The sequence below is a fragment of the Brettanomyces nanus genome, chromosome 1, assembly GCF_011074865.1.
Source record: "Brettanomyces nanus chromosome 1, complete sequence".
NCBI classification, from domain to species: domain Eukaryota; kingdom Fungi; phylum Ascomycota; class Pichiomycetes; order Pichiales; family Pichiaceae; genus Brettanomyces; species Brettanomyces nanus.
Window position 1 is genome coordinate 4,114,781 of NC_052374.1, and position 27,611 is coordinate 4,142,391.

The 27,611-nt window shown below is 41.0% G+C and overlaps 9 protein-coding genes across 9 annotated transcripts; 4 read left to right on the plus strand and 5 right to left on the minus strand.

Annotated features, from left to right (window-relative positions):
• Positions 1-1,494: 1,494 nt before the first annotated feature.
• Positions 1,495-2,136, plus strand: FOA43_001939 (uncharacterized protein; the record flags this gene model as incomplete). The annotated part of the gene is made up of 1 exon (XM_038922244.1): positions 1,495-2,136. One exon carries the CDS (start codon positions 1,495-1,497, stop codon positions 2,134-2,136), a length of 642 nt encoding a protein of 213 aa, XP_038778172.1.
• A 548-nt stretch (positions 2,137-2,684) lies between these two features.
• FOA43_001940 (uncharacterized protein) lies at positions 2,685-7,989 on the plus strand (the record flags this gene model as incomplete). Its single annotated transcript, XM_038922245.1, has 2 exons — positions 2,685-2,689; positions 2,724-7,989. The coding sequence occupies 2 exons, from the start codon at positions 2,685-2,687 to the stop codon at positions 7,987-7,989; spliced, it is 5,271 nt and encodes a 1,756-aa protein (XP_038778173.1).
• Positions 7,990-9,095: 1,106 nt separating this feature from the next.
• Positions 9,096-10,862, minus strand: IMA3_2 (oligo-1,6-glucosidase ima3; the record flags this gene model as incomplete). The annotated part of the gene is made up of 1 exon (XM_038922246.1): positions 9,096-10,862. One exon carries the CDS (start codon positions 10,860-10,862, stop codon positions 9,096-9,098), a length of 1,767 nt encoding a protein of 588 aa, XP_038778174.1.
• Positions 10,863-12,989: 2,127 nt separating this feature from the next.
• Positions 12,990-14,720, plus strand: FOA43_001942 (uncharacterized protein; the record flags this gene model as incomplete). Its single annotated transcript, XM_038922247.1, is given in 2 exon segments — positions 12,990-12,995; positions 13,011-14,720. The coding sequence occupies 2 exon segments, from the start codon at positions 12,990-12,992 to the stop codon at positions 14,718-14,720; spliced, it is 1,716 nt and encodes a 571-aa protein (XP_038778175.1).
• Positions 14,721-16,720: 2,000 nt separating this feature from the next.
• FOA43_001943 (uncharacterized protein) lies at positions 16,721-17,811 on the plus strand (the record flags this gene model as incomplete). Its single annotated transcript, XM_038922248.1, has 1 exon — positions 16,721-17,811. A coding segment is annotated over one exon (1,091 nt), but the record flags the coding sequence as incomplete, so codon positions are not given.
• Positions 17,812-17,951: 140 nt separating this feature from the next.
• On the minus strand, positions 17,952-19,682 carry FOA43_001944 (uncharacterized protein; the record flags this gene model as incomplete). Its single annotated transcript, XM_038922249.1, has 1 exon — positions 17,952-19,682. One exon carries the CDS (start codon positions 19,680-19,682, stop codon positions 17,952-17,954), a length of 1,731 nt encoding a protein of 576 aa, XP_038778177.1.
• Positions 19,683-21,322: 1,640 nt separating this feature from the next.
• On the minus strand, positions 21,323-22,947 carry FOA43_001945 (uncharacterized protein; the record flags this gene model as incomplete). Its single annotated transcript, XM_038922250.1, is given in 2 exon segments — positions 21,323-22,923; positions 22,941-22,947. 2 exon segments carry the CDS (start codon positions 22,945-22,947, stop codon positions 21,323-21,325), a joined length of 1,608 nt encoding a protein of 535 aa, XP_038778178.1.
• Positions 22,948-23,115: 168 nt separating this feature from the next.
• FOA43_001946 (uncharacterized protein) lies at positions 23,116-24,647 on the minus strand (the record flags this gene model as incomplete). The annotated part of the gene is given in 2 exon segments (XM_038922251.1): positions 23,116-24,629; positions 24,641-24,647. 2 exon segments carry the CDS (start codon positions 24,645-24,647, stop codon positions 23,116-23,118), a joined length of 1,521 nt encoding a protein of 506 aa, XP_038778179.1.
• Positions 24,648-25,156: 509 nt separating this feature from the next.
• Positions 25,157-27,325, minus strand: DUR3 (urea active transporter; the record flags this gene model as incomplete). The annotated part of the gene is made up of 1 exon (XM_038922252.1): positions 25,157-27,325. The coding sequence occupies one exon, from the start codon at positions 27,323-27,325 to the stop codon at positions 25,157-25,159; it is 2,169 nt and encodes a 722-aa protein (XP_038778180.1).
• Positions 27,326-27,611: the final 286 nt, after the last annotated feature.

Here is a 27,611-nt window from a genome sequence, read left to right on the forward strand (position 1 = left end):
CTCAAGAGATGAATTCTCTGGAGAAGTTCCTTGAATAAATTCATGATGAGAAATGCTGGAATCTAACGAATGTACGCTGGATTGAGCGGATCGAGTGACGTCAGCATGAATGTATGAATTTGTATGTGAAGACATGTTTAATGACTACTTCTAGAGCAATTTCCAGAACAATTCTTCAAAAGATTTTACAACTACAATCATTAGAGGGATCGAATAGACTAAATCCTGACACAACGTTGACGATATGTGTTAAATAAGGGCACGAGACGATTCACACGGATTTGTCAGCAGTCCTTTCTACGATGCCCCTCTTGTGAAGACGGAGAAACGGAAAAAGGTCTCGGATTAAAGATCAAAAAAGGAAATAAATATCCGCATTCAGCCCTACAAAGAAACTAGACTTATGAGAGTTGAGCAGAGTAGACCAAAAGAACGAGATTACGGAACCAGGGGCATCTCGACCTGGAGCGCTCTTCTGATTTATACCTGGACACCTTTTGATTTTCCGCTCTCCAAATGGTAGTAAAGTAATTGAAATAGCCTGTCTCGGGAACTACCGGATTTGTGCTCTGATCGACTTGAATCCTTGAACTTGTGCCGGAGCAGCGGAATTGGTTCAAAGAGCTCTGATATAGCGATCTGGCACTTCTGTCAAAGCTACTAGGAAGGAAAGTTCAGATTAATACGGGCTCCCCGGAATATGACCGCGAGACATCAGACGAGATTACAATCCTGCAGAACTTTTTAACCCTTTGCCCGGGCATTGGTGAAGTGAGTGATTCTCAAACCAAATCTTCGTTGAAACAGTTAGAGTGATGGAGAGGTTCGTACAAACAGTTAGAGTCTTTAAGTGAACCATTACGTCACTGATATACCATTTACTATAAGGATATATACCTAGAGCTATTTACAAGGTGAGTTATATCAATTAATAGGTGAGAAACCATCTTCCCTTGTTCTTTCGTGCCTTAACAATCCTTCTTCCTGTTAGAGACTTCATTCTGGCCAAAAACCCAAGCCTTCTCTTTCTTTTTAAAGTATTTGGCTGATAAGTGTTACCAAGATTACCTCCTCTAACGCCACCTCTTGTAGACCATCTGACTTGTGTGAGTCCAATCAAATGTTGTGAATTAAATAATGACTCGCTATTGAGTATTCCATTGCGTCCAATACCAATTGACTGTATAGTGGCCTTGTTAGAAGAAGCAGTAATTCGTGATCTCGCTATTCCCGAAAACAGTCTGGCACTGCCAATAGATTGCTTGACTATAGGCATTATTTTGAGCATGGGAAACATAATGGCGAATGGTGAAAGCAAGAATCAGAGACAATTGATCAACTAATAGCTGGTACTTTATATAGAGAGAAAAAAAAATTTTGTGATTACATAATCAAAACGAGGTTCAAAAAATGATATCTGAAAATTTTATTCCAGGCATATGCAAAGACTTAAGATCTTAGGTCGTTTTTGATCATTGTTGATTTCTTGGCATTATGGGATATAATAGAGGTGCTGCACAATGTGATGTGAATCGCCCCTCGACGATTCATACAGTAAAATCGAAATCGTTGGAAAAACAGAAGGTGATGAACTATGTGGATGGGTTCTTGGATGCATACGATAACATTATATCGTCTTGTGCAGTGTCTGGAGACTCTAAACAAACCGTGAATGGATATTTAGGACCAAAGTCAATTAAGATTAGTCAATTGAAAAGACTTCAGAGGGAATTGAGAGGACTTCCTCCAGTGATAATGGATGAACAGACTATCAATAACTCTGTGGAGTCAGTACCATCGGTTCGTAAGAATAAGAAAATCATCTTTGATGATGATACGCCGAAGTATGTTCCTGATGAAGAAGATAATGATCAACCCGAGAAAATGGGTGACTCTGGTAAGGATTCCGGTAGGGATTCCAGTGACGATTCTAGTAAGGACAGTGACGATTCTAGTAAGGACAGCGACGATTCTGATAAGGATACTAATGACGATTCTGACGATGAGTCTAACGACGATTCTAACGACGATATTTTATTGTCGAAGAGAAAGGCTGAAGAAGATGGCCATAGAAAACATAAGAAGCATCATCATAAGCACAAGAGTAAGAAGGCTGATCACGATGATACAGAATGACCGGTTTATAGAGACATATCGCATAATAAATATAATAGTAAGTATGTATTCAATAATATATTATACCGCTGGTTTGTAATAAAAGAAGAAGTTGTCTTGTCAAAGTATAATTCTTTTGTACGACTTCAAGCTCTTTATATATCGAGCTCAATTTGGTAATCCCTGTTGCCCCGTCAATTACCGGTGTAGGAGCGCTTATGCGTGTAGAATTTCATCCCTACACAGGCCATGATATTTGCGGTGTACGGATGCTGGCATTGTAGGGGATCTAATCAATCTTCAGCCGCTCATTTCTCTGATCTGTTCCTAATCATCATTTCCTTTTTTCTCTCGATTCACCCTATGAAACAGCTGGGACTTCAATCGTCATCCTCGAAGTCGACTACGCAGCTCAATGATAAGACGCATACGTATAGTCTTCGTTCTCAATCTTCGTTAGGTGAATACCCTGATCTTACACTAAGTCTAACGTCCACCTTATCTGATAGAGGTCCACAGGCCTCTGGAATAGGCAAAGATTATTGGTTGGATGACATCTCCGCCATAAAATGTCGTTCTTGTGAGCGCAAATTTACTACTTTTCGTAGGAAGCATCACTGTCGCATTTGTGGAAAGATCTTTTGTGCGTCTTGTACCACTTTTATAGATGGCTCTAAGTTCAATGTGCGCGATAGGATGCGTGTTTGTTCGCAATGTGCGCAATTGGCGGACAGGTATGAGGAGTATGCCACTAGTGAAGAAGAAGAATCGGTTCTCGATGACAGGAGTTCATCACTGCGTCGAAGCATTACTAGTTTGTCGTCTCCTGCAACTCCAAAGCCCAAACAACGAGCTCAGTTTGGTGAGAGGTCTCCTTCATTGACTCCTGAAACTTCTACGACTCCAATGCCACCTCCTCTGCTTACTATTGCGACTACTAGAAAGGGTGAGGCGGTTGAAATTGACATTCCTCACTCAAATTCCATAAGTAGAAAGGGTAAAAGGCCGGGCCATCAACACCAGCATCAGCATTTACATCATCAAGGAGCGCCTAAGCAAGGAACAGAAGCTAATGTAGAAGGTTCAGAGTCTTCTGTAGGTGCATTGGTAACTACACATCCTTCTAAACAAGCTGATGCCACTACAAATGAGCCGTCTTCGCATTTTGACCAACTTTCGCCTCTAAGTTTTACTGCTGTCGCAGCTAATGCCGCGTCCTCCATTTTTAACTTTACAAATTCATCATTGGCCCGCAATTCTGGCCCATTTGGCACAACATCTGCCTCTAAGATCAATTCGCCAGAATCAACACCACGCCTTGAGCCTCCAAATCGCACTCAATTGAATTCTTCGGCTCGATTTCGAGGAATAGGCATTAATACAGCAGCTGCAGATGACGACGATCCGTTTATTCAACTTCGCAGACAAGCTCCAGATGCGACAACTTTGTATAGTAGTTCTTCAGAAGAATCTAGCGACAGCGAGTTGGGTCCTGCTTCTTTCATGAGTGGAAGACAGCTTACTTGGTCGTACCAGCCTCACGATGCAGTGCATCAGTCCAAACTCCCCGATTCCAAGAGTGTTATGCGTCGATCTAGGCGCCATAGGGCGTCAACATTACAACGTCTAAGGCACAGACGTCTGAGTAGAAGTGGCAGAATCATCAGTGGTGCTTCAATTGGATCAGGTCTGCTGAATAACAGTACTGTAACTGCTTCAGGCAGCTTTGGAATTGGTGCAGAGGACTTCGAGTTCTTGGACGATTTCCTCCGGGCTGGAGAGAAGCATGGAAAACGGTTGCTCTTAGAACTCTTAACGGACAAAGAGATGGATGACATCGATAAATGGACCTCAATATTAATCAGATGTCTCAAGATAATTGGAACGGTTTCTGTTGAAGTCAATAACACAGCGAGATTTGATTTGTCCAACTATCTGAAGATAAAAAGGATACCTGGTGGTTCCATCGATGATACTGCTGTGATTGATGGTATTGTTTTTTCTAAAAGTTTGCCTTTGAAGCAAATGCCACATGAAATTAACAATCCCAGAATCATGCTAATTACTTTTCCCATCGAGTACGAGCAGCATCCAAATCCAGGACCTCGGTTTTCAAGCTTGGAACCGATCATCGCTCAGCAGAATGAGTATTTGAAGAAGCTTGTGGCCAGAATATCTGCATTGAGACCAAATATTGTGCTCACCACTTCCACAGTTAATGGCTATGCTTTGAGGCTTCTTTCTGAGGGAGGTATTGCTGTGGCTACGGAGATGAAAGTTCAAGTTTTAGAAAGAGTGTCAAGGATGACCAAGAGCGATGTCATCACGTCGATAGACAAATTGGCCCTTCAGCCGAAACTTGGAAGATGTGGGAAATTTGAGACACGTTCATATCTCCATGAGAAGGTGATCCGAACTTATTTCTACTTTACTGGTTGTATCGCATCGCTTGGATTCTCAGTGGTTTTGCGTGGAAGCACTAAAGAGGCACTTGGTAAAGTTAAGGAGTGTGCCTCATTAATGGCATACGTGCTTTTCAACGTGAAACTTGAATCCGGATTAATGAGAGACCAATGCCTTCAGGCCCCTGATTATGAACCCAAAGGTATTACTTCAGCATTGTATTCAATTGAGATCAATTCTTATAATGACGTTTTTGAGTTGTCCGAGAAGAGGATACTTTCTTCTTCTCCATGGGTCTCGTTTAATGCTCCGAGGTTACTTTTAGACTTGAAGAATATTGAGGATCAGCTGGCAAAAAATGGGCAAGTATTTGAAGAGTTCGAGAAGAAGTATGAATCGGTTATAGGAGATGAAGGTTTGAATGATGCAAGTCGCCAGTCTGCCTTGCAAAAATATCTTGATTTTTACCAGATCAGTGAGACTGTTCAGCAGCTTCCGGAAGGTTTTGATGATGTCTTCAAACTGGTGGGGACTCATCACAGCTGTCAGCAGGAGCGCTTGAACTTCGACTTATCTACAGCCGCGAAGCAGTGGGATCAATTCTGGTCCACCCGAAAGCTTGGGTACTTCGACGCCAATTATCACCAAAACATTGTCACTCTGTTTAGCATGGTTTCGTCAAAGAATGCGACTCCTTGTATTGGTCCAGAAATCCAGTTGACCGATTTCTATTGGGAAAATGATTTCTCTCTTGGCCAATTTATTGAGCATACCTGCATTCATGCGAACGATATCTGCACGGAGGGCTGTGGATTGACGTTGGAGGAGCATTATAGAACATACGTTCATGGAAGCGGTAAAGTAGATGTTATTCTGGAAGATAACCCACACCCTGCTCAAGATATAATAATGTCGTGGAGCTTCTGCAAGATCTGCCATAATGCTACGGCTGTACTACCCTTAAGCGATAATGCCTGGAAGTACTCTTTTGGTAAGTACCTCGAGCTTTCTTTCTGGTGCCGTCACACCAAGGTAAAGGGCTCTTCTTGCGAACACGATTTCTACGAAAATCAAATCCACTACTTCAGCTTTCGTGGACTGGCTATGCGGATAGAGTATTCGAATATCGATACATTGGGATTAGTCCCTCCTAAATTTCGGCTGTTCTGGAATCCAAAATATGATGTTACAATCAAATTATTATCCTATAAGATGGTTCATAAGAAGTCTAGAGATTTTTTTGATAGCGTTAGAGGTAGACTTAACAGAGTTAAGCTTGATAGCATGACTACGGAGAAGGTTCAAGTTGGTCAGAAGAGGATTGCCGAGCTGAAAGAAAGAGTGGACAAAGAGCAGGCTGATATCGAGCTCCTTTGCAAGCATATATATTCAACCACAGATGTGACAAACCATATAAATTTGAATGTGGTGATTCGAGAAGTTCAAGAATTGTCCAGTGATTGGAACACAGAGTTTCTGGAGTTCGCAAAGCAATTTTTACCGTCTGAGAATGATGTCCGAACGATAACTGCTTTTCAGCTTGACAGATTATTTCGATCTGTGTCTGATGAGAAGAGGGATGAAAAGGATGTAGAGGGGGAAATGCAAAAGGAGGAGAAAGAGAAGAAAGTCGACGAAATGGGAAAGGAGCTTGATGAGAAAAGAGAGGTGGCCGATCCATCGACAAGAAAGAAGAGCGACTCCATTTTAGAGAAGAAGTACTTCTGGGAAAGTCGGAGCAATTCTGTGGATCAAGATGGCAAATCTGTTAGAGCTAAAGAGCCGGATTTACCTGACTTGGAGTTTAGTTCAGGAAAGGTGAAGAAGTTGGCCGAGTTCTTTGATGCCCAGGAATATTTCCGGCAAAGAGATCTGGAGAAGAGGAGAATGGATAATGCCAACAGATATATGCCTAAGGTTATCACTTCCAAGCCAAGGGTTGAAGTTTACAAGGATGTTAATGATGCTGTTCAAGCAGAAGCCAGTAGAAGTGGTGCCAATAAACAGGTATCAAAAGGTTTCAAGGAGGCTGGCATCGAGGGAAATTCTCACAGCGCTGTAGGTTCGGAGAGGGTCAAAGAGTCAGAAGAAGATGCTCAAAAGGTAGAAATTGTTCAACCGGAGAAAATATCGCTTCTTAAATCGCTTACACATTTCTGGGAAGACAGATCTGCGTCTCTTTGGGAGCCATTGACGTATCCACTTGATTTATCCGAACATATCTTTGTAGATTCAGATGTGATTGTTCGAGAAGACGAGCCAAGCTCGATTATTGCATTTTGTCTCAGTACCTCTGATTATAGCTCAAAGCTCTGCAGTGCATTAGGAACTAATAGGGAGGGGGTGGAAGGGACCAAGCATGAAGAAGAAGAAGACGATGATGATGAAAACAAAGAAGACGAAAACAAAGAAAATGGAGAAAAGGAAATCAAGATGACAGGGTCTCACGATTCTGTCGGTTCATTAGGCCCTCCAGAGACAATTGAACCACAAGTAACGCAACAAAAGACTGCGGAACCTTCAGAATCGACAGAGAGAAGTTCAAAAGCTTCTAGGAGTTCACAATCGTATCTGACGCTGGAATCGATTATGCTTAAAAAAGGATTCCACTTGAAGTATCAATTCGAAGAAGGATATTCGACAATTTCATGCAAGATCTTTTTTGCAGAGCAGTTCGAGGCTTTCAGAAGACAATGTGGAGTAAGCAGTAACTTTCTTCAGAGTTTGTCTAGATGCGTGAAGTGGAATTCGACAGGGGGTAAGAGTGGATCGGCATTTTTAAAGACTTTGGATGGGCGATTCATTATTAAAGAACTCAGCAAGACAGAATTGGAGGCATTTGTTCAGTTTGCGCCAAGCTACTTCGAGTACTTTGCGCAAGCGCTGTTCCACAACTTGCCCACAGTATTGGTTAAGATTTTTGGATTCTATCAGATCCAGGTGAAGAGTATGTTGCCGGGGGGGAGATCATATACCATTGACGTATTGATTATGGAGAATTTATTCTATGATCGGAAAATGAGCCGGATATTTGATTTGAAGGGTTCTATGAGGAATAGGCACGTCGAACAGACAGGTAGAGAAAACGAAGTGTTGTTGGACGAGAATATGGTGGAGTATATCTACGAATCACCGTTATTTGTTCGAGAAAATGCGAAAAGATTGCTCAGAGCGTCACTATGGAACGATACATTATTTTTAGCAAAGATGAACGTAATGGATTATTCGCTGGTGGTTGGAATCGACTCGGATAATAAAGAATTGGTGGTTGGAATCATCGACTGTATCAGAACGTTTACCTGGGACAAAAAGTTGGAGAGTTGGGTTAAGGAGAAGGGACTAGTCGGAAGCAGTGGAGTCGGAAAGGAGCCTACGGTGATTACACCCAAGCAGTACAAGAACCGTTTTAGAGAGGCCATGGAGAGCTATATATTAATGGCACCTGGTCCTTATTACCAGGGAACTACGTAGGGGGTAATAATGATTATATACTACTTTGTGGTCTTATATGTGAAGTATAATAGCATAATTTATAAGCTTTAGCAGTTAGATGGCTCATGCTTGAATAAGTTTTCATACTACACAGTCACCATACGGAAGCATTTGGAGATCGTTAGATAATTTTTGAAAAGATAGCACTTCGCTCCAATGTATGAAATAACACCCGACTTCTCGGATTTTCAAAACAAGCAATGAAGAGTCAAGTAATTATTAAATAATACAATGCTGTATTGGCTCAATAGCCCGGATATAATATTTGGTTGGCGTCTATTAACTTTCAATAACTGTTCTGCCTTTCGTAATATGAAATATTCTTTAGCAAAATTTATCTAAATTTGACCACGTTGACAAACGCTAATGTCACTAAGCTTTCTATCCTATCTCTAATTAATTTTCTGGAATCCGCTGAAAAAAGATATTATGTAAAGAAGGTTTGATTTTGCTGCTGCAAGTAAGCATATAAAACAAATTAAATAGTCCGATTAGAGTAAATACAAAGCCATAGACATCTAATTGTAGATTTTCCAAAGTAGTAGTTGGAGAGAGTTTTTCAAAAATGGCAACGGCCTTTTCCAACTAGCAGAAAACCTGACAATGTGCTTCAGTTGGTTTTTTTAAGATCAGCAGAGCTCCTGCTGAGTTGTTGAAGCTCTTTAAAGCTGCTAGCGCTTTGTTTACCTCTTATTTCGGGATGAAAAGATGAATATGAAAATATAAAATCATCCTCTACAGGTGCAGAGAAGAGAGGAGGGGGTACCCAAGCAAAAATAAACCCACTTTAAGTATTCTTCACATTTGTCTCACAGGCGTGCTAACTTGATGTCCTGTCCCCTGTACAATATTTCCCAAGGGGTAGGGAGAAAAACTCAGTCACACTAATATAATGCAGTCGGTAAGTACTCAAAAATTAACAGAACGAGGGTATATCGAATAAATAAACCCTTACTTACACTCCCAAAATATAGCTTTCACTAGGGTTTAGAAACTCAATGTTCTTTCAAATAAAAATTCTGTATAAGGCCCAACTATAAATGAGGGACTAAAAAATTATGAATAGCAAATTCAATGGATATTACCTATTCTGCAAGATATAATCTTGCCTCCCATGGCCTCAAGACGGTGTCGAATTGCTTTGGAAGGCTGTGAGTGCCAAAAGCAAAATTGAACGACTTATCTTCAGGTAAAGTGAACTTTAGATCGTCATCGGAGAAGTTTAATGCGGCAAACAAGGTTTTGAAGCCATACTTCTTAGTGAATGAAAATAACTTTAAATTTTCCAAGTCAATGAACTCAAAGTCATAACCGTAGATTAAAATATCTTTGTTGGCCTTCCTAAACTTTAATGCTCTCTTCCAGAAGTTCAAAACCGAATTCGGATCCTTAATTTCGTCCGCAGCATTAATTCCAGTCTTAAAAAGTTCGTTAATCTTGAACCAAGGCTTAGCGCCATCAGTGAAACCAGCATAAGGTTTCTCGCTAGACCATGGGAAAGGCGTACGCGAGTGATCTCTGGAGATAATATCTACACCCTTTTTGAAGTCGACAACCTCCTGTGAATCCTTTCCATACTTCTCGGAAATGATTCTGTAGTTGTTGCGACATTCAATGTCCTCGAAGTCACTGATTTTCCATCCCTTGCAGTTTACGCAACCCAATTCCTGTCCTTGGTATACATACAATGTACCGGTCAAAGCAATCAAGAGAGTTGCCAAAAGTTTGCCAGAAGCAGCACGTGATTCCGGCGTCGAATCATTACCAAACCGCGAGACAGATCTTCCCTGATCATGATTCTCTAAGAAAGCCGTAGACCATCCATTGGTGCCATTGACCCAAAGGAAAGAGTCCGCAAGAGTAAGCTTGAAATCTTTCAAAGTAAATGGTACCATATCGTACTTAAAGGCAGGTGACTTGCCAATACCCATATGCTTACAGTTGAACATCTCAGACAACTCTCCTCTGTCGGCTCCTGTATAAAGGAACTGATTTTTGTCGTCAGCAGTACCAATCTCACCAACCGTCAAAAGATCTCTCTTGTCATCAATTTGGGACATCATATAGTGATGCATCAATTTATGATATTCATGAATTCTAGGTCCATTTTGGGAAAGTTCCCCTGCCATCTGATATTCATCCTTAGGATTGGTGATTGGAGCATCTGGTAAACCAGCAACCTTTGAGTACATTCCACCAACATCTATTCTGAAGCCATCAACCCCGTGTCTCAACCAGTAACCAACTGCATTCTCAAACATAGCAGCACGACACTCAGCATTTTCCCAGTTATAATCGGGCTGTTCGACTGTAAAGGTATGAAAGTAAAATTCTTTTGTCTTCTTGTCGTATTCCCAAGAGGATCCGCCAAAGAAAGATCTCCAATTGTTTGGTGGAATGGGTTTTCCTGACTTGTCATATCCCTTTGGTTTTTTCCACATAAACCAATCTCTTTTAGGATTATCAGTACTAGACCTGGACTCTTTGAACCACTTGTTTTGGTCAGAGGTGTAACAAAGCACTAAGTCAACAAGGATCTTCATACCCATGCTGTGCACCTCGCTGATCAAGTCAAAAATGTCCTTGTTGGTACCGTAAGTTGACCAGACCTTCTCGTAATCAGCAATATCATAACCCATATCCTTTTGAGGTGATTCATAGAATGGACATATCCAGATGCAATCCACTCCAAGATCCTTCAAATATCCAAGTTTTGACTTAATTCCATTTAAGTCACCCCATCCATCGTTGTTAGAGTCCTTGAAAGATGCAGGATAAATTTGATAAACAGTTGCTTCCTTCCACCATTCTGGTTTGGTTTCGGGGTGTAAGTGAAGAGTTGTAGCCGCCATATGTTAATATCACAAAATTTTTGTTGATGATAGGTTTGAAGAAATGAACATGTTTTAGATATACTGGGATGAGGACGGTTTTAAATATCATTCTTTAAAAATCTTTTGACATACCTTCACCATATTAGTGGGGCTAGACAATTTAGTAGGTTGAAATGTGGCAATGAAAGTCGACCGGTATCGAAGCTGGTGATATCGTGAGAGAGGGCGAGCTCTGCCCGAAAGGCCTCGAAATAAAGAGGGTCAGGTGCAACCTTTTGCTTCGATCTCTTGAACAATAGTAATTTTAGGGAAAAAAGAAATATAAGTGAAGAAAGGAGTTTTTTTTCGCTATTCTGTGTGACTATGCGTACCCCATACTTTTTTGCTGATCCACTCTGTGTTACCCCATACTTTTTGTGAATCCTGCATATCTAAAATCAAATTGTTTCTTTTATGTCCGTTACGAGTATTTCACAAGGGCGAAGAGAGAAACTCTACCTACTAACTAATGTTCAGTCCACTCAGATATACAGCTATATACATAACCACTGCGAATATATACAACCACAGTGAATAATAAAAAAGTTTTGATCTTGTAACGTGACTAGTTAACTTCGGCGTGCTCTAAACCTTGATTACATCATCCGAATTTTAACAGTTTCTTTTTATATATTATTGCATATCGGCCGGCATGAAGATTAAAATGCGCGTTATTACCTGCCCAATTAGATTGTTTTCCTTTTCTGTCGTTTATCGCCGCAGTGTTTCTCTCTAGCGCATAGACTAAAAAAAAATGAAATGGTGGGGAAATCTCCTTGCCATCCCTCCATCTACTCTTGATGCTTGTTGAAAATATCAACTATGAAAGATATGCATAGAGCTAATATAGAAAATCTCAGAACAGAACAGCTCATAATTATGTGGTTTTCCATCAGCTGACTGACAAATAACAAAGTCCATCTAAAGGAGAGCCGTTTACAAATTGAGGGTCATTGTTCACTTCCCCATACTAATTCTGAATGTCTGGGATAGCCGTTCCAAAATCTTAAAATAGTGACGGTGCCCGGAAACGCAGATACCAACCAAAGGGCCCGGATATCAAGGGAGATGCTTTGGCTTCGGGATTCGCGCCGTTTCTGTCCAGCCATTAATATCTGGTTCACACTGACTTTCTCTCTTCCGAAATAACCAGCTTATTCCATTTTATATTCATCATTTGGCATCTCGTATCTTAGTTCTCCGTGTGGGAAGTGCGCAACATCACCTCTAAATTCAGATATTAAAAGTAAAATGAAATGAGAATGCATTCTGTTTGAATAGGGTAACACTAGGCGAGTCTAATAGAGATGAAAGTATGGATCAACACAATTCCTGTATCATCACCAGTAGTTCGGATGTTCAGCTGGCATGAGACAGCAGATAATGATAAGCATCATCCCTTATACAACTATGTCCTTAAGGACCTTAATATGATGATGTCTTCCCGATATTCCGATAAAGCCTGCTGCACAAAATCTTCTCCGTCGGACATCTTGAAAAAGCCTCTTAGCACTCCAAAATCTGTTCTATGTTTTTTCTATGAACGTGATTGGAGTGATTTCAAATGTTGAAAATATGTTTCCAAAAGTCATACCTTTTGCATCAACCTTGAAAACCGATTTTTATGCATACAATCCCCACTGTACTTTGAGCGAACAATGCATATTTAGCTAATGAAAGTCGGGTCAAGAGGCTCAGGGGAGGTTCAAAAAATCACTTCCCTTGCACAGAAGAGCGCAGAAATGTGCGAAGGTTTGCAAATTGTGGGGTGATTGTTTAATTTGATAAAGCCGAATGGTCCCTCCTAACTCTTTTTCTTCTTAATATTGTCCTGCACATATCCTCATAAAAAGGAAAGTCCAGATATTTGGTGTTTAATATCTCAAATGAGTTTAGACACCCTCTCGTGATGTCCGCAATGAACTATTCGATTGTTAATGCTCCGCATGTGCCCAAGTTTCATGACAACCTTTACCTGGCCAGACAGTGCTATGACTAGATTTATCCTTTGCTCCGCGCTTTAGATTTACATATATATATGCTAGTATTTTGCTGCAAGCTATAAGAATATTGTAAAATGTTATAAACTTATAAACATATTAAAGTATGAGTGTGAATAATAGTCAGAACAGTGTTGATGAGAAGCCTACAGAATCCTTCAGGGAATTTGGGGACTCCGCTCCAGTCGACGTCGAAGACGAGATTGTTACGAAATTCTTGGGTGTCTCTGAAGATGCTAGGGAATCAGAAAAGTCAGATAAGGAAATGAGTTTTATGGAAGCCGTGAGGACATATCCAAAGTGTGCTGGGTGGTCATTTATTTTCTCAAGTGGTCTTATTATGGAGGGATATGATACAAAACTTTTAAGTTCTATGTATGCTTTACCCTCTTTTTGTAAGAGATTTGGTACCTGGGATGAGAGTAGCGGCAGTTATCAATTGGTGTCGAGCAAACAGACTGGTTTGAACGTGTGTGTGTCTCTTGGAGAAATTATTGGTTTACAATTTGCTGGTACTATTGCTGACCGTATCGGAACTCGAATGACATTGGTTGGCTCTCTTGGCCTTATTACGTGCTATATTTTCTTATTCTTCTTTGCAAAAAATTATGCGATGCTTGTGGTTGGTCAGCTTCTTTGTGGAATGCCATGGGGTTGCTTCCAGACATTGGCTACGACCTATGCTTCTGAGATCTGTCCCATGGTGTTAAGATACTATCTTACATCTTACGTCAACGTTGCTTGGGTTCTTGGACAGCTTGTTGGAGCAGGAGTAATGAAAAACTCTGATTCGCGTCTTATGAATAAAGAGTCGGGATGGAAATTACCTTTTGGACTTATGTGGATATGGCCACTACCTTTGGCAATTGGAATTTACCTAGCACCCGAGTCTCCATGGTGGTTGGTCAAAAGGGGTAGACTTGCTGATGCAGGTAAAAGTGTGAAGCGGTTGCTTTCAGGAATGACCGAAGAGAAGAAGGATATCGTGGCAGATCTAATGGTGAAAAAGATGAAAATGACTAGTGAAAAGGAAAAGGAAATTGAAAAGCTATCCACATACTTGGAATGCTTCAAAAAGAGAAATTTCAGGAGAACTCGTATTGCATGTATTACTTTTGTCATTCAATGTGCAGGAGGTAGTACACTAGTGGGCTACTCGACATACTTCTATGAGAAAGCTGGTGTTTCTAGTTCTTGGTCCTTTAATTTCACGATCATTCAAGACTGCTTAGGGTTTATTGGAAACATCATTTCGTGGTTCATGTCTCCCAAGGTTGGACGTGCTACCATGTTCATAGGTGGCGTCGGCATTCATATTATTTTGATGTTAGTAATTGGTATCATTGGATTTGTGGGCCATGGAAGTGGCAGCGGATACGCAGTTGGTGTATTATTGATGGTCTTCGATTTTGTGTACTACGTCACTGTTGGTCCTGTTACATATTGTATTGTTCCAGAGATTCCTTCTGTTAAGTTGAGAAACAAGACAGTGGTTCTTGCAAGGAATTGTTACAATGTCGTTGGAATTGTTAATGGTGTGTTGACTCCATACATGTTGAATCAATGGAGCTGGGGTGCCAGGACGGGTATCTACTGGGCAGCCTTTGATGTAATCTGGTTTGTTTGGTCCATCTTTGAGCTTCCAGAAACAAAGGACAGGACATTTGCAGAGATTGATGAGCTTTTCGAAGAAGGTGTGCCTTCAAGGAAATTCAGGTACACTGTTGTCGATCCATTTGAGAACAAGAAGTTATTGGAACACTTTGACAGCGATCATGTCAACCGGTTGGCTAACATTGAAGTTAATGAAAAGTCAAAGGATATCATCGATGCTTGAATTGCTTTCTTATATCTTAAGGCTGAGGTTGATGATAGGTGTTACAAGAAACTTTGTATTTGGCCTACTTGCAAACGTATGTCTATTGCTTTGTGCTTAATGATTTTTTTAAGTGTTATTTTTTAACATTTTTTAAGTTAAAGAAATGAATTTGTTATGTTTAACTTGACTTAGTATACAAACCGGGTGGAAGGATTAGATTGGAGGAATTTTTGATGATATGTCTTCATAAGATAACACAGATGTCGCATTAAAGAAGAATGAAACAGAAAAAGGAGCGACATAACTTTTTTCAACTGTAATATGGAAAAGACTTGGAGCTTGCCTGCGAATAAGAATGCTATCTATAACAAGACTATATACCCAAAGTGACATTCTTGTGTAAGTAATAGGGTAGTTTTATTGTTACAGTATGACATTGTTGCCTAACATCTGCTCACATTATTGAGAAATTAAATTTTGAACGGCGAAATGTTTCTTTGAATATGCTTCTATTGAGAATCAGACACTAGTCGATAAATGTATTCTATGCTTCCCCTTCAATACCCATAATAAACTATAATAAATAGCAGGCAGAAACAATGAGTTTAATCTTCTAACTATTATGAGCATCTCAGGAATCAGATGCGCTATGGCATAATTGAGTTATCTTTTTGTCTGTCAGATATGCCTGTATAGAGTTCTGGCGTCGCTTCATTTGAATTTATTTCTGGTAGTGGGCTGTCTCAGTCAGGAGCTTTAAAGCGTTGTTTGAGCTGCAACCTCAAGAAAAAATGATCACGGTTCTGATTGCAAAAGTTCAAGGGAATGTCCCATATATTTTCGGGATATGATCCAACTAGTTTGTTCAATACTTCATTGACTTCTTTAGTTTGGCCTTTACTCTGTGGATGGTTGATAATATGAAGAAACAGAGGTTTTTCATTTTCTATGCGTTAACATTTTTGTTCATTTGTTATCAAGTCACGTACTACTCAGTTCATTTGCTGTACAAAGCTGTCTTTTTTAGTGAATCTAAGGTCATTTTAATGAATGATCATTATCCAAAGCATATCAAGAAGTATAGAAACGGGTTCATGTCTTTCAAGAGAACAATGTAGCTTCAATCATAAAACTATCCTTAACCACAAATTTGACTTCCTTAAGAAATGAATCCCGCATCGATTAAGATCAATATGAGTATTTGCAGACCACCAGAGAAGCAATTCGTTTTCACAAAGTTCGCTCTTAAACTTGATATCAATGTTTACTTATGTCTATTTTTCATTCAACTGTAACAATGGTGCAATAAAAGTGGACGGCTCAAGCAGTCACCGGGTCGACTTATTTTACTTTTGGTATTGGTTATTTATATATTAATGAAATGCAATGATTAAAGGATATACGACATTTCCATCTCCTGAGATCACAAGCATTATAGCGTCGTATATTTGGAGCTGTTAAAATCGAAGAAAAGTTTGTAGAATGACTTTATGCAGTACTAAACTATGAATATACGCAGACTGGAGACTCTTGCCTTAAGGGGTGTGAAAATGAACATTAAAGAGTAAAAAGGTATATTGGACTCACAGTCAAAGGATATTAAGTTCTAATTGTCATCATAGAAATCATTTAGGGCCCGAAATTGACCGTGGAAGCTGTTGACTACTCTTTAAACTCAGGTTTCTGGCTCGAGCGTGCACTCTTTAGGAAATTATTTCCATTCGGGATTTTGGGCCCCCCACACTGAGTGCAAAGGCCGTCCGTGAGCTCTTGAACATTGACACGCATTTTAGTCACCGCCAGCCACGGCTTCAATTCCGATAAAAAAATATTCTATTTTATGACACAGCTGTTCTAATAATGAATTAGTTCATGATGAAATTCGCGCTTTCCCCGGTGGCTTTTCGTCCTCCCGAAAGCTCCCGGTAGTCGGCCTGAAACTCATTCGCCTTTTGGCTGAAACTCTGCTGTTCGGCTTCACTTCTTCTTCCTTATTCACCAAACAATCATGTTCAGAGACAGAACCAACCTTTATATTGCGTACAGAAGAACATTTCCACACCATGAACACGCCCCGTTTGAGAGAGGATCCGAGGAAGAACAAGGGTTAATTGGGGTAAAGCCCTATAGAGACGACGACAATGACCATAGCGAACCCATAGAAATGGCACAATTGCCACTCAGTATGGTGAAACTCGAACAAGAATTGGAGGCAATGCTTGACGGAATAGTCAATGATATCAACGAGTTGGGAAAACTCTACAGAAAGAACATGCTACCAGGATTCAACGACACTAGTGAAGACGAAGCTAAGATCAACGATTTGAGTATGAAGATCACTAAGAAATTTCAGTTTATGTACACGGAGATAAAGAAACTTGACGACAGTAAATTACAGTTTGGCAGAAAGTCAGAGACACTTTTGGTGGAGAACTTGAAGAAGAAATCGGCAATTCGAACGCAGGAACTTTCGACTTCGTTCCGAAAGCTACAGAATAACTATATTCGATACTTACGAGAGGATGAGTTTGAGGTTGCCACTCCAAATGTTGAAAATAAGGGTTTCGATGAGTCGCAGATATTTGCAAATAATGGGAATCCCGGAGAAGAAGATGAAGGCTCTGCTATAGAGAAATATTCTCGTGAAGCTATGCAGAGTTCAAGTAAACAGCTTCTAAAGCAGGTGGACCAGTCACAGAGTAGGTTGAGTGATGAGTATCTTGAACAGAGAGAGCGGGAGATTTATAAGATAGCGCAGGGAGTGGTGGAGATCTCGACAATCTTTAAGGAGTTGGAGACGATGGTGATAGATCAAGGTACTATTCTTGACCGTGTCGATTATAATTTGAGTAAGACGGTAGAGGATGTGAAAAAGGCAGACAAGCAGATGAAGAGGGCTGAGGGTTATCAAAAGGCTACGACCAAATGCAAAGTGGTTTTGTTTTTGGTCTTGGTGATCTTATTCATGCTACTGTTACTCATGGTAAAGCCGAGAAGGGTCGATCATTACAACCATGATACAGATAAAGGAGGAGACAGTAATCCGTCGGCATATACACCTGACAGGACGCCAGAGAATACTTCGCCGGATGTGGGGAACTTAATATAATAGCATTTGAAGAAGGACAAAGAGAAGGGAGGAAAGAAAGAAAGTAGAGAGGTATTAAAGCTGGAAAAAATAATGTACAAAATAACGAATGGAACAACAAACATAATAGTGAAAGGTCTATAGGAATTGACGCTGTAGTTTTATATTCTACCGTAAGGACCGTCTCCCAGCGACGAAGGAGTAGGAAAGTTCTGTTGCTGTTGCTGGCGTCTCTTAAAGTTGTTTCCCACATGAGGTTGAGATTGTGCAAACCGCTGCTGACTCATCTGCGTAATTCCGTACTTCCTCACTCCAGCTTTGTTCATGTTACTTCCCAGCAGAAGGTCCGGACTGTTGTTGAGAATCATATCGGAACGAGATCTTTGAATTGGGGGCTGTTGTGGCGCCGCATAGGGGTTTGAAGTATCATACTGGTGCATTGGAGGCATTGGCGCCATTGGTGCAGTTTGCAATTGTTGGTAGCCGTTGAACGATTGTGAAGGTTGAGGAGACAACGTTGAAGGATAGTAGGGAGTACTCATTGGATACTGTTGTTCAGGCAAATTGACTTTCTGCTGAGCTCCTCTATAGTAATTTGGGTTGACGCCCCGTTGAGACACACTCGTAAAAGCAGACTGGCTGCTTCCCGAGTCTCCATCTGGGTTATAAATCTCACCCTGATCCATTCTATTATCGTTGTTACCAACAGGTATGTCACTATTTTCTGTTTGTTCTCCCTCCTCGTCGTCAAGATAAACATCTGGAAGCTTCAATCCCGGTTGATCCGATCCTGCCATGTTAGCTTTGGTACTGTCATCTGCAGTATAGTAAGACGTTTGGCTCAACTTTGGAACACTGGTACTGCTTGCTAGGTTTTCGTCCATATAAGTGAAATCACGTTGGGAAGCAGAAGGGTTTTTATCGTCTGCAATAGAAGAAGGACCAACAGAGGAAGCCATAGTTCTAGTTCGAGACGTATCGTAAGGTTGGGGAGGAACAAAACTGAGGTTATCTCCTGCAGCAGAATTGGGATAGCTACCAGGGACAGGATAGGCGTAGTTTGGTTTTGCCATACCCGCGCCAACACCAGTACCCGCGCCAATGCCAGCACCCGTAGCGGCACTATCTAGACCTGGAGTCGCGGAAAGAGGTGCCATTGCGGGAGATGAAACCACATTGAAGCCACTTCCCGTATTCACCTTAAAGTTGTTTGAAGGAGCGTCACCAAGTTCCAACTTTCTTTCCTCGTCGAAGGAGGAAACATCGGCAGAGCCCCAGCCAAAGTCGTTGTTAGCATCATCGCCATTGTCCTCATCACGTAGATAAGCGGCAGGAAGGAACTTGCTAGCAAAACCTATTAAAACAAGGGATATGAGGTTGAGAATTGTAGCCGGAATAAGCAACCAACAAGCCCATTGAACGTGAGGGTAGAAAAGTAAGAAAGATATGATGCAGACAAGAGCAGAGGCTAAAAAGGCGATCACGGCTATAAAAATAGTAATGATCCAATAAGCAGAGGCCAAAGCAGCATTTTTAGAAAGAATGCCAACAAAATTTAGGACGACTGCAATAAGAGTAAGGCCAGCAGCAATAGGAGCAACTATCATAATTTGAGAGAGCTTGTCTCTAATAGTAGAACTCATCGACCAAGAAGGAGCATCCGAATTGGAAGACTTGTAAAGACTGGAAGGTTTGTAATTTGTGGAGACACTCGAACATTGAGACCGTTTAGTAGCATCGACAGGACAGTAACCAAAGGTACCATACTTATAGGTACCATCATTGGCCAAAGAAAGAGAGGGCACAACAGGAGAAGTAATAGTTGCTATAATAAGGAAAGCAAGAGTCACCACTTGGAATGGCACGGCAACCAAGTTGGTGGAAAACTTCATGAGGTCTGAGATAAATAAATGAACAAGCCGAAAGAGAAACAAACAGACGGTTACAAAAGAGCGATGCTAAAAATAACGAAAATCGCGCTTCAAATATGGTGGTGAACTTTTATGAACTTTTGAGAACTTTTGGTGACCTTTTGGTGAACTTTTGGCGCCTAATGGATCGGAAGGCTTTCGCTCTCATCTTATCCAGGGAAAATTTTTATGAGATAAGCGGGAGTCAATATCGGCTGTCTACCAGGTGCCACTGGCAGAAGAAGGGTGGTTTTTAGGGGACAGAAGGGTAGTTTTAAAAGCGTAGTTTACTCTAAAATTATCGGTGGCTATCATGTTTATCATGGGTATCATGGTTATCATGGTTAATTGTTTGGCGATTGTTTAGCAATTGTTTGGCTGCTGGCGACGCGCAAACTCAAATCAATTTATTCCTAATCGGGCAATGTGATGATTTCTCTTCTTGGAAGCGAACGGGGAAGTCTCCGTTGTGGCTATTTGGGTAGAAAAAAACGGGTTCACAGTTCACGTGGCGCATCACGTGCATATATTCACATGATGTATATCTTCTAACAAAGATGCGATGGCATTTCGCTGCATTCAGATTTACATACTTAGTAGACACTCTTTTCCTAAACTATATCATCATTATGACTACACGGAACACTGATTCTATCAGCTGCGGCATCTGTAATGAGAAGGAGAACGGGGTTTTATCCGCCGACGGAGATTCCAAGGTTATAGGCGCCAACGGCAATTCCCGGGGCTACCCGTTATCCAGATACCCTTCTGCGGGAGACATCGAAGAAGCAAGAATCCTTCTGAGGGCATCGCAGTCACAGACAAATATTAACGCAACATTCGAAGAACAAAAAGAACAAGAGCATTTGGCCCGGCACTTACCTCCAGTCAAACTATCCCTGAAGTTTGGACCGGTTCCCCTGGATAATGGCAAAGTGTTCTTCTTTGACATAGACAATTGTCTCTATAAACGATCCACAAAGATCCATGACCTCATGCAAATATATATTCATCGATTCTTCAAAAGACATCTCCATTTGAATGACAAGGACGCCTATCAGTTGCACATGAAGTACTATAAAGAGTATGGTTTGGCTATCGAAGGATTGGTCAGAGAGCACCGAATCAATGCTTTGGAATATAACAAAGTCGTCGACGATGCATTACCATTGGACAGGATTTTGAAACCTAATGTCCACTTGCGCAACTTCCTCGTAAGGATGAAATTGGCAGGCAAAATTGACCGGCTGTGGCTCTTTACCAACGCCTATAAGAATCACGGACTACGTGTCATTAAGCTGCTTGGAATCGGCGACTTGTTCGACGGAATGACGTTCTGTGATTATGCGAATGTCCCTATGATTTGTAAGCCCATGAAGGATGCCTTTGAAAAGGCTTTACACGATGCTGGGGTCACCAATCCTGCCAATGCTTATTTTATCGATGATTCACACATCAACGTTGAAGCTGCCGCCGAGTATGGTTGGGGCCATGTCATTAGATACGTGGAAAGAGATGAAGATATGCCAAAACCAGGTCAAACAGACCATAAAATTAATATAGTGAGAGATGTTCAGGAGATTGAGAACGTTTATCCTGATTTGTTATCCAAATAACAACGCTCAATCCAACCTGCCCACCACAAATGATAGCACGCCATGACTATCCGTCACTGGAGGACATACTATAGCCTCAAAATGGTGGAAATAGAACCGCTTTATTTCCATGACCTGCCGTCGAATCCTGGCAATCTTCTTGGCATCTTTCCGTCTATGCGGATGTTTTTCAAGATGTATTATATACAGGAGGGAGAGTCTTTCCAAGCATACAACTCTTAATTTAGCTGTTTCATATGCATTTTTGTTCGTCATGTAGTTCCCTGTATCCACTTTTGTACCCGGATCGTATCTGTTCTCCTTAAGTGTAGTTCCGTTGAGGCAGGCATTCTTGAAAGTACCAACCAGTTCCACAAACTTGTGACACAGACGTTTGTCGCTTGCCAACTCGCTCATTTGTAACGGTGACCATAATTCCTTGGCCTTTCTCAAGGCTACATCATTGAAATTGGTCTTGTATATAAACTCCAGCATTGATTGCATTTGGAAAAGAGTCATTTTGAATACTTTTGAGAGTTTCCAACTTGTAGGTGCCTGAAGATTGTCTATAAAACGGAACCAAAGAGCAGGAAACTTGTCCAAATTCTCCTCCACCAGTTCAATTAACTTGCTGTTATCCTTTTTCACTAGTTTCATTATCGCTTTCAAGAGCAACTGAAGTGCTGTGCTTCTTTCTCCATCAATTATAGCAGATTCTCCTACACAACGCTGATTTATTCGAATATCAACACATGCGTAGGAAAGATATCGAACCATATGCTTCATAAGTACCTCGTCATCTTTACAATCCAATGCCGAAGTCACTTTGTAGACCTTCAATGCAAGCAGTATCATTGATGGTAGTTGTTCTTTGTTGTCCAACTTAAGTCTCAGTTCATCGATATTCAGTCCAATAGGAGCATTTATGAGCTCGTCATCACATCCGATGTCCAGCATAAACTTTTGAAACGTAGGAAGATCGAGTTTGTTCTTAATACCTTTCAAATCATAGCTGTTGACAACATCCACGTTGGTTTCCTCGGCCAGGCAGGCCAATACATTTTTCCAGTGGGTAGTTTCATCCGGTAATCCATTCATCACTTGACTTCTGGTAAGATGGTAGCTTCTCCGAGCAGTGGCTTGACCCCATTTCCCCCTATCCTTGAAGAAATAAAAGTCATAGAGTTCCTCTTTATTATTCTCATCACTCAATAGCTCTTTGAGTCTCTTCAGAAACAATATATTGGACGAGCTTCCCACGAAACCGTCAGCCAATTGATCCTTAAGAAGTACATCCAACTCCTGCTCCTTCTGCTGTTCGTTCTCTGTCTCTTTCTCCTGCTTCTTCATGGCCCTCTCAATCTTCTGCTGCGCTATAACTATGTTACCTAACTCTTTCACGTAGTGAGGCTTTGTACTTTTCTTAAATGCCGTATCTATATCAAAGCCTAACTCTGCATTAAGACTATTTTTGGTCTTCGCTGGACTCGGTCTGACCTTTAGAAATCGGTCCAACGTGAATGCATCATTGGCGACTTTTGAAGAGCTAGTCTTCTTTGGACCCTCTCCGTACACATGTCTGGCCCTTTTCGCAGTAGCAAAAAGAACATCTTCATCATCCTCTGTTTCTTCTTCTAGTAACAACTCGTCATCTTCCAGAGGTGGAGATGGTTGTATGGACATTGAAGAAATATCCGGGCAGTAATTAGAAAATAAATTTACTGTTAATTGGTCCCTCACCGAGTTGATCGGCTCTCACTTCAAACCTTTGCATTTACACCGCTATAATTTATGTGCATAAATTAAATATCAATGTAAAACTATTTACTCTCCTTAGTCTTTCTTTTCCTATCCTTCTTGTGACTATGTTCCTGTTTCCGTTTATGGCTTGGCTCATTGACGATCAATGGAATCTCAATATCCCCATTAGCATCCTCGGCACCAAACTTTGGTCCATGGGAACTGTGAAACACCTTCTTTCTCCATTTTTTCACCCGTTTACTCTTTCCGTATTTGTTCTTGTCCTCTTCCTTATCCCTTTCCGATCGATAAGGAGCGAATTTCTTCAATCCGACAAAATCGTTCAAAGACTGATCGTCTGCAAACAATATATCTCTCGTAGTTAAGCCAAATGATTGTGGTGAGACTTCTCTGTACTTGAATCTGAGGTTCTCTTGCTGTCTGGACCGTCCTCTTTCTTCTTTGATTTCATCTATCAATTCTGTAGCTTTCTGTTCCACAATACTCGACGCTATTCTCTTAATGCTCTCCTTCTTTTGCTTCTTTTTGTGTTTTTCTTCTCGTTTGGAAGCACGCTTCGAGGATTTCTGTGTAACATCTGTCGCTTCAACCACCTCTTCATCTTCTTCATCTCCTTTCTCATCTCCTTTCTCATCTCCTTTCTCTTCTCCTTTCTCTTCTCCTTTCTCTTCTCCTTTCTCTTCTCCTTTCTCTTCTCCTTCTTCTTCTTCATTATCGTCCCATGTTGGTTTCTCTGTACTGTCTCCCTCATACTTCTCGAATACTTCATTCATCTTCTTATCCCATTCCTCATTATCAAAGTCTTCCTTCATCAAGATATCTCCGAATACTTCAGCAATAACCTTTTCTGGGATATCATTGCCCACGGCATCTCTAACCTCATTAATTCTGTCCATCACTAAATTCATTTTTTTCTGCTTCTTTTGCTTAAGCTTCTTTTGAACTTCTTCTTGCTCATCTCTTCTTGTTTCTTGTTCCTTCTGTCTTTCTTTCCTCCTAGAGCTCGTCTTCTGTCTTCTCATAGTAGCTTGAGATCTCGCATAGGAAACGATTTCCCCTGCATCAGGGTCCTCAAAACGGAAATTGTAAGCATTCTCAAACCTCTCTGCTGCCGCATCAAATTCTGGATCATCTTCTTCCATTCCTTTAGTCAAATCTTTAGAGTCCTTATCAGGTATCCAAGCATGTTTCTCTATGTACACTTCCAAAAACTTTTCTCCGTCTTGAGATGGATCCGGAAGTGTAACCTCATCCTTCTTTTCCTTCTTTTTCTCTTTTGGAGGATTTTTCTTCTTTAAAAAGTCTTCCTCCTCATCTTCTCCGAATGCTTCATTGATCTCGTCCATCAATTTAGCCTTGTCCTCCTTTTGCTGAGCTGTATATGGCTTCGCTTGTAAATCTTCTTCTTCTTCAACAGATCTCTTATCCGTATGATTATTTTCTATCACCTCTTCCTCTTCCTCTCCATCTTCATCATTCTTTCCAAGCAAATTCATCCGGTGATATTCCTTCAAATAGATAGGTTTATTACCATCGTCCTTTTCTTCCTTTACATCCTCTTCTTTCTTTTCAGCTTTGAAAAACTTAACATTTGGATCAAATAAAGATTTGTCCCCTGTCTTGATAGCATGAAGAACTTTATCTAATCCTTCTTCAACATCTTCAGTAAGCATCTCTCCGTATTCATCCTCCGGTTCCGAAGCCGAAGAGCTCTCTTCTTCTCTTAACTCCTTCTTTAATTCCTCTGTATCAGGAACTGAATAAATCTCAGTCTTCTTCTTGTCCTGAGCCATTTTGTATGCAAACGTGAATGAACCAGAAGGAAATTTCGAATAGATTATAAACGAAAAGTCAACCATTTTTTGAGAACAAAATAAAATCTAAAATAAAATTTTGAGATGCCGCAATGAAAAATTATATCTCAGATTTGCACTAAGACAAGCAAATTAAAGGATCTAATAACAGTCTGCTTGTTAGCACTATTTGCTTACGTTCTCTTAAAACTGTTGTAGTGTTGCTAGCTTATCTTATTTTGCGAAAAGTTTGACAAATTGTCTTTTTATTGAAATTTTTAATTATTCAAGATATTCAGTAAATTACTTATTTCAACACCTCATCGAGTTCCTGGATATTGTCAGCATCCATAAGTTGAGCACTTCTACGTGCTTCCATGGATACCTGGCTCTGAACGACATGCAATTTGTCTGGATTACTCTCTTGCCATTCTCTGAGCTTGTGAGTCTGACCAGAAAGATCCCAGTAGATACCACGCAACGATGTGTAGATACCATTCCTTCCCTCGAATAATGGGAAAATGATCACACTAAATCCTGAAAAGAAGATCCATATAATGCCCACCGCGACCCAACCCGTGAAAAACTTCCTCGAGAAGATATAGCTACTACCATACATAGGCATAGGCCAAACTACCAAAAGCGCAATGGCAAGGAACATGCAGAGATACCCAGCCTTTTTCGAGGCTATACGGAGATGCTCTTCTTCCATTTTGGCCCTATAGATCTCCCTATGGCTGGTACTCATGGTTTTAATAAGACTTTCCATCTTCGAAGTGATCGGCAGCAATTTCTCTGGCTCTCCGTTGGCATTCTCTGCATCCTCGGAAGATTCTAGATCCTCTTCAGGAGAAGATATAGCCTTTTCAATCTCTTCGGTCTCATCCACTCGCTTGATATTCTTCAAAATCTCCCAGTCGAAGTTTTGAGGTTTGAAAATATAGGTTAAAATTGGAACAAACACAAGCGGTGAGAGTAAGGCGACTACATTACCTGTAAGCATAGGATTATCCTCTGAAGAGGTTACGACGTTAATCTCACCGTATTCAGAGTGGGTGCAAACTAACCAGGACATAAGGGCAAGAATGGTACCTAGAACAGGAGAAACGCCGGCAGCAATAGCATTCTGCTGTTTCCAAAGCAAAGTTAAAGAAGCAGGAACCACGGCAGCAGATATAATAACTCCCATGAGAAGGTAAAGGTATGTCATAGAGATTCCAGCATACCAGAAACCTGTAGATAATCCAGACATAGCCACAGAAAAGAATATCACGCTGGCGTGCGAAACGACAATAATATTCTTGCCCGAAGCCTTAGGATTAATGTAGCCCTTGTAGATATCATAGGAGACAATGGAAGAGACGGCGATCAATTCTGCGGACATTGCAGAGGTAACAGCCATAAATACCATGAAAAGTGTGGCCACCGCACCACCTTTACCCATAATAGCGACGGCAGCAGTTGGAAGCACCAAACCGGCCGAGACGTCTTCGGAAGATAGTCTTTGAGGGTAAGAAGGAAATGAAGGGTCCGATTCTAAGGCAATACAGGCTAATCCCATGGTGGTAGCTGTCAACCAAGGAATTGCAAACCACGATAAACCTCCAAGAACATAACCAGGTAAAGCTGATGCTGGAGAAGAAGCAATAGCCTTGTTCCAGTAACCATTATCCAAAAAGACCGTTCCGAAGTTACCAACAATATTAATAACGAAAAAAATACCACCTGAACGTGAATGCATTGTCAAATATGATCCCTCTGCATTACCAGATACAGGGTGAGCCTGACCTGCTGCAGTGACAAGCTCCCAAACTTTGCCAGGAGACCCCAATTTAGAAGAGGTGGCATAAGCAGTGAATGCAAATGTCATAATGATCACAATAATGGCGATCGTGTGAATATAATCTGTTAAAAAGGTAGCTTTGATACCACCAAATAAGGTATAAACCATAACTCCCAATGGAAGTAAGAAAATGCATGCAGTGGTGTTCATTCCGGTCAAATCGTTGATCGTAGCACTACCACCTGTCAAAAGCATCGACGTCACTAGAATGTTGGTAACAATGGCAAAGAAAATGAAAACACCATGCACTGCACCACCATAACGAGCCTTTACTATTTCCAAGTAAGTGTGAGCCTCTGGTGCCTTTTGCTTGGCTTTAATAGCCAAAAACGCAAAGAGAATAACTTGAACACATGCACCCGCAGCATAGAAATAAGGACCGGAAACCCCGTATTTATAGGCTTGGGTCGAAGAGGTAAGTAAGGTAGCAGCCCATGTCCACGAAGAGACAACGGCTGCGGCAATCAAACCTGTTTCAACAGAACGGCCTGCAGTAGAGAATTCTTCAGAAGTAATGATCTCCCTTTGGTACCTTCTAAGAATGAAGGTAGTTAAGATCATAGCCGCAGCAAAGACGAGGCCAAGCCCCACAACAATGGCGTAACCAGCACCTTGAGGAAGTTGATGTGTCATGATTGAGTGATGGTTGATGAATTAATACAGAGTTCCTTACCCTGGAGTTCATGTTCTTATATATAGGCAGAATAAATAGAATTAAGAGCTTGAAGATATGAGATAGAGAAAAAAAAGAAAGGCTCAGAATCTCAACGGCCAGTGCGCCGAAAAACGCTTGACGATAAGGCAGCAATGTTCATAATCCAGTTGCCTTTAAAGGTTCCGACTGATCTTTAATGACTGCCCACTCCTGGAGTTTATGTGGACGATGCCGGCCAATCAAGAATTGAATGCCTATAATCAT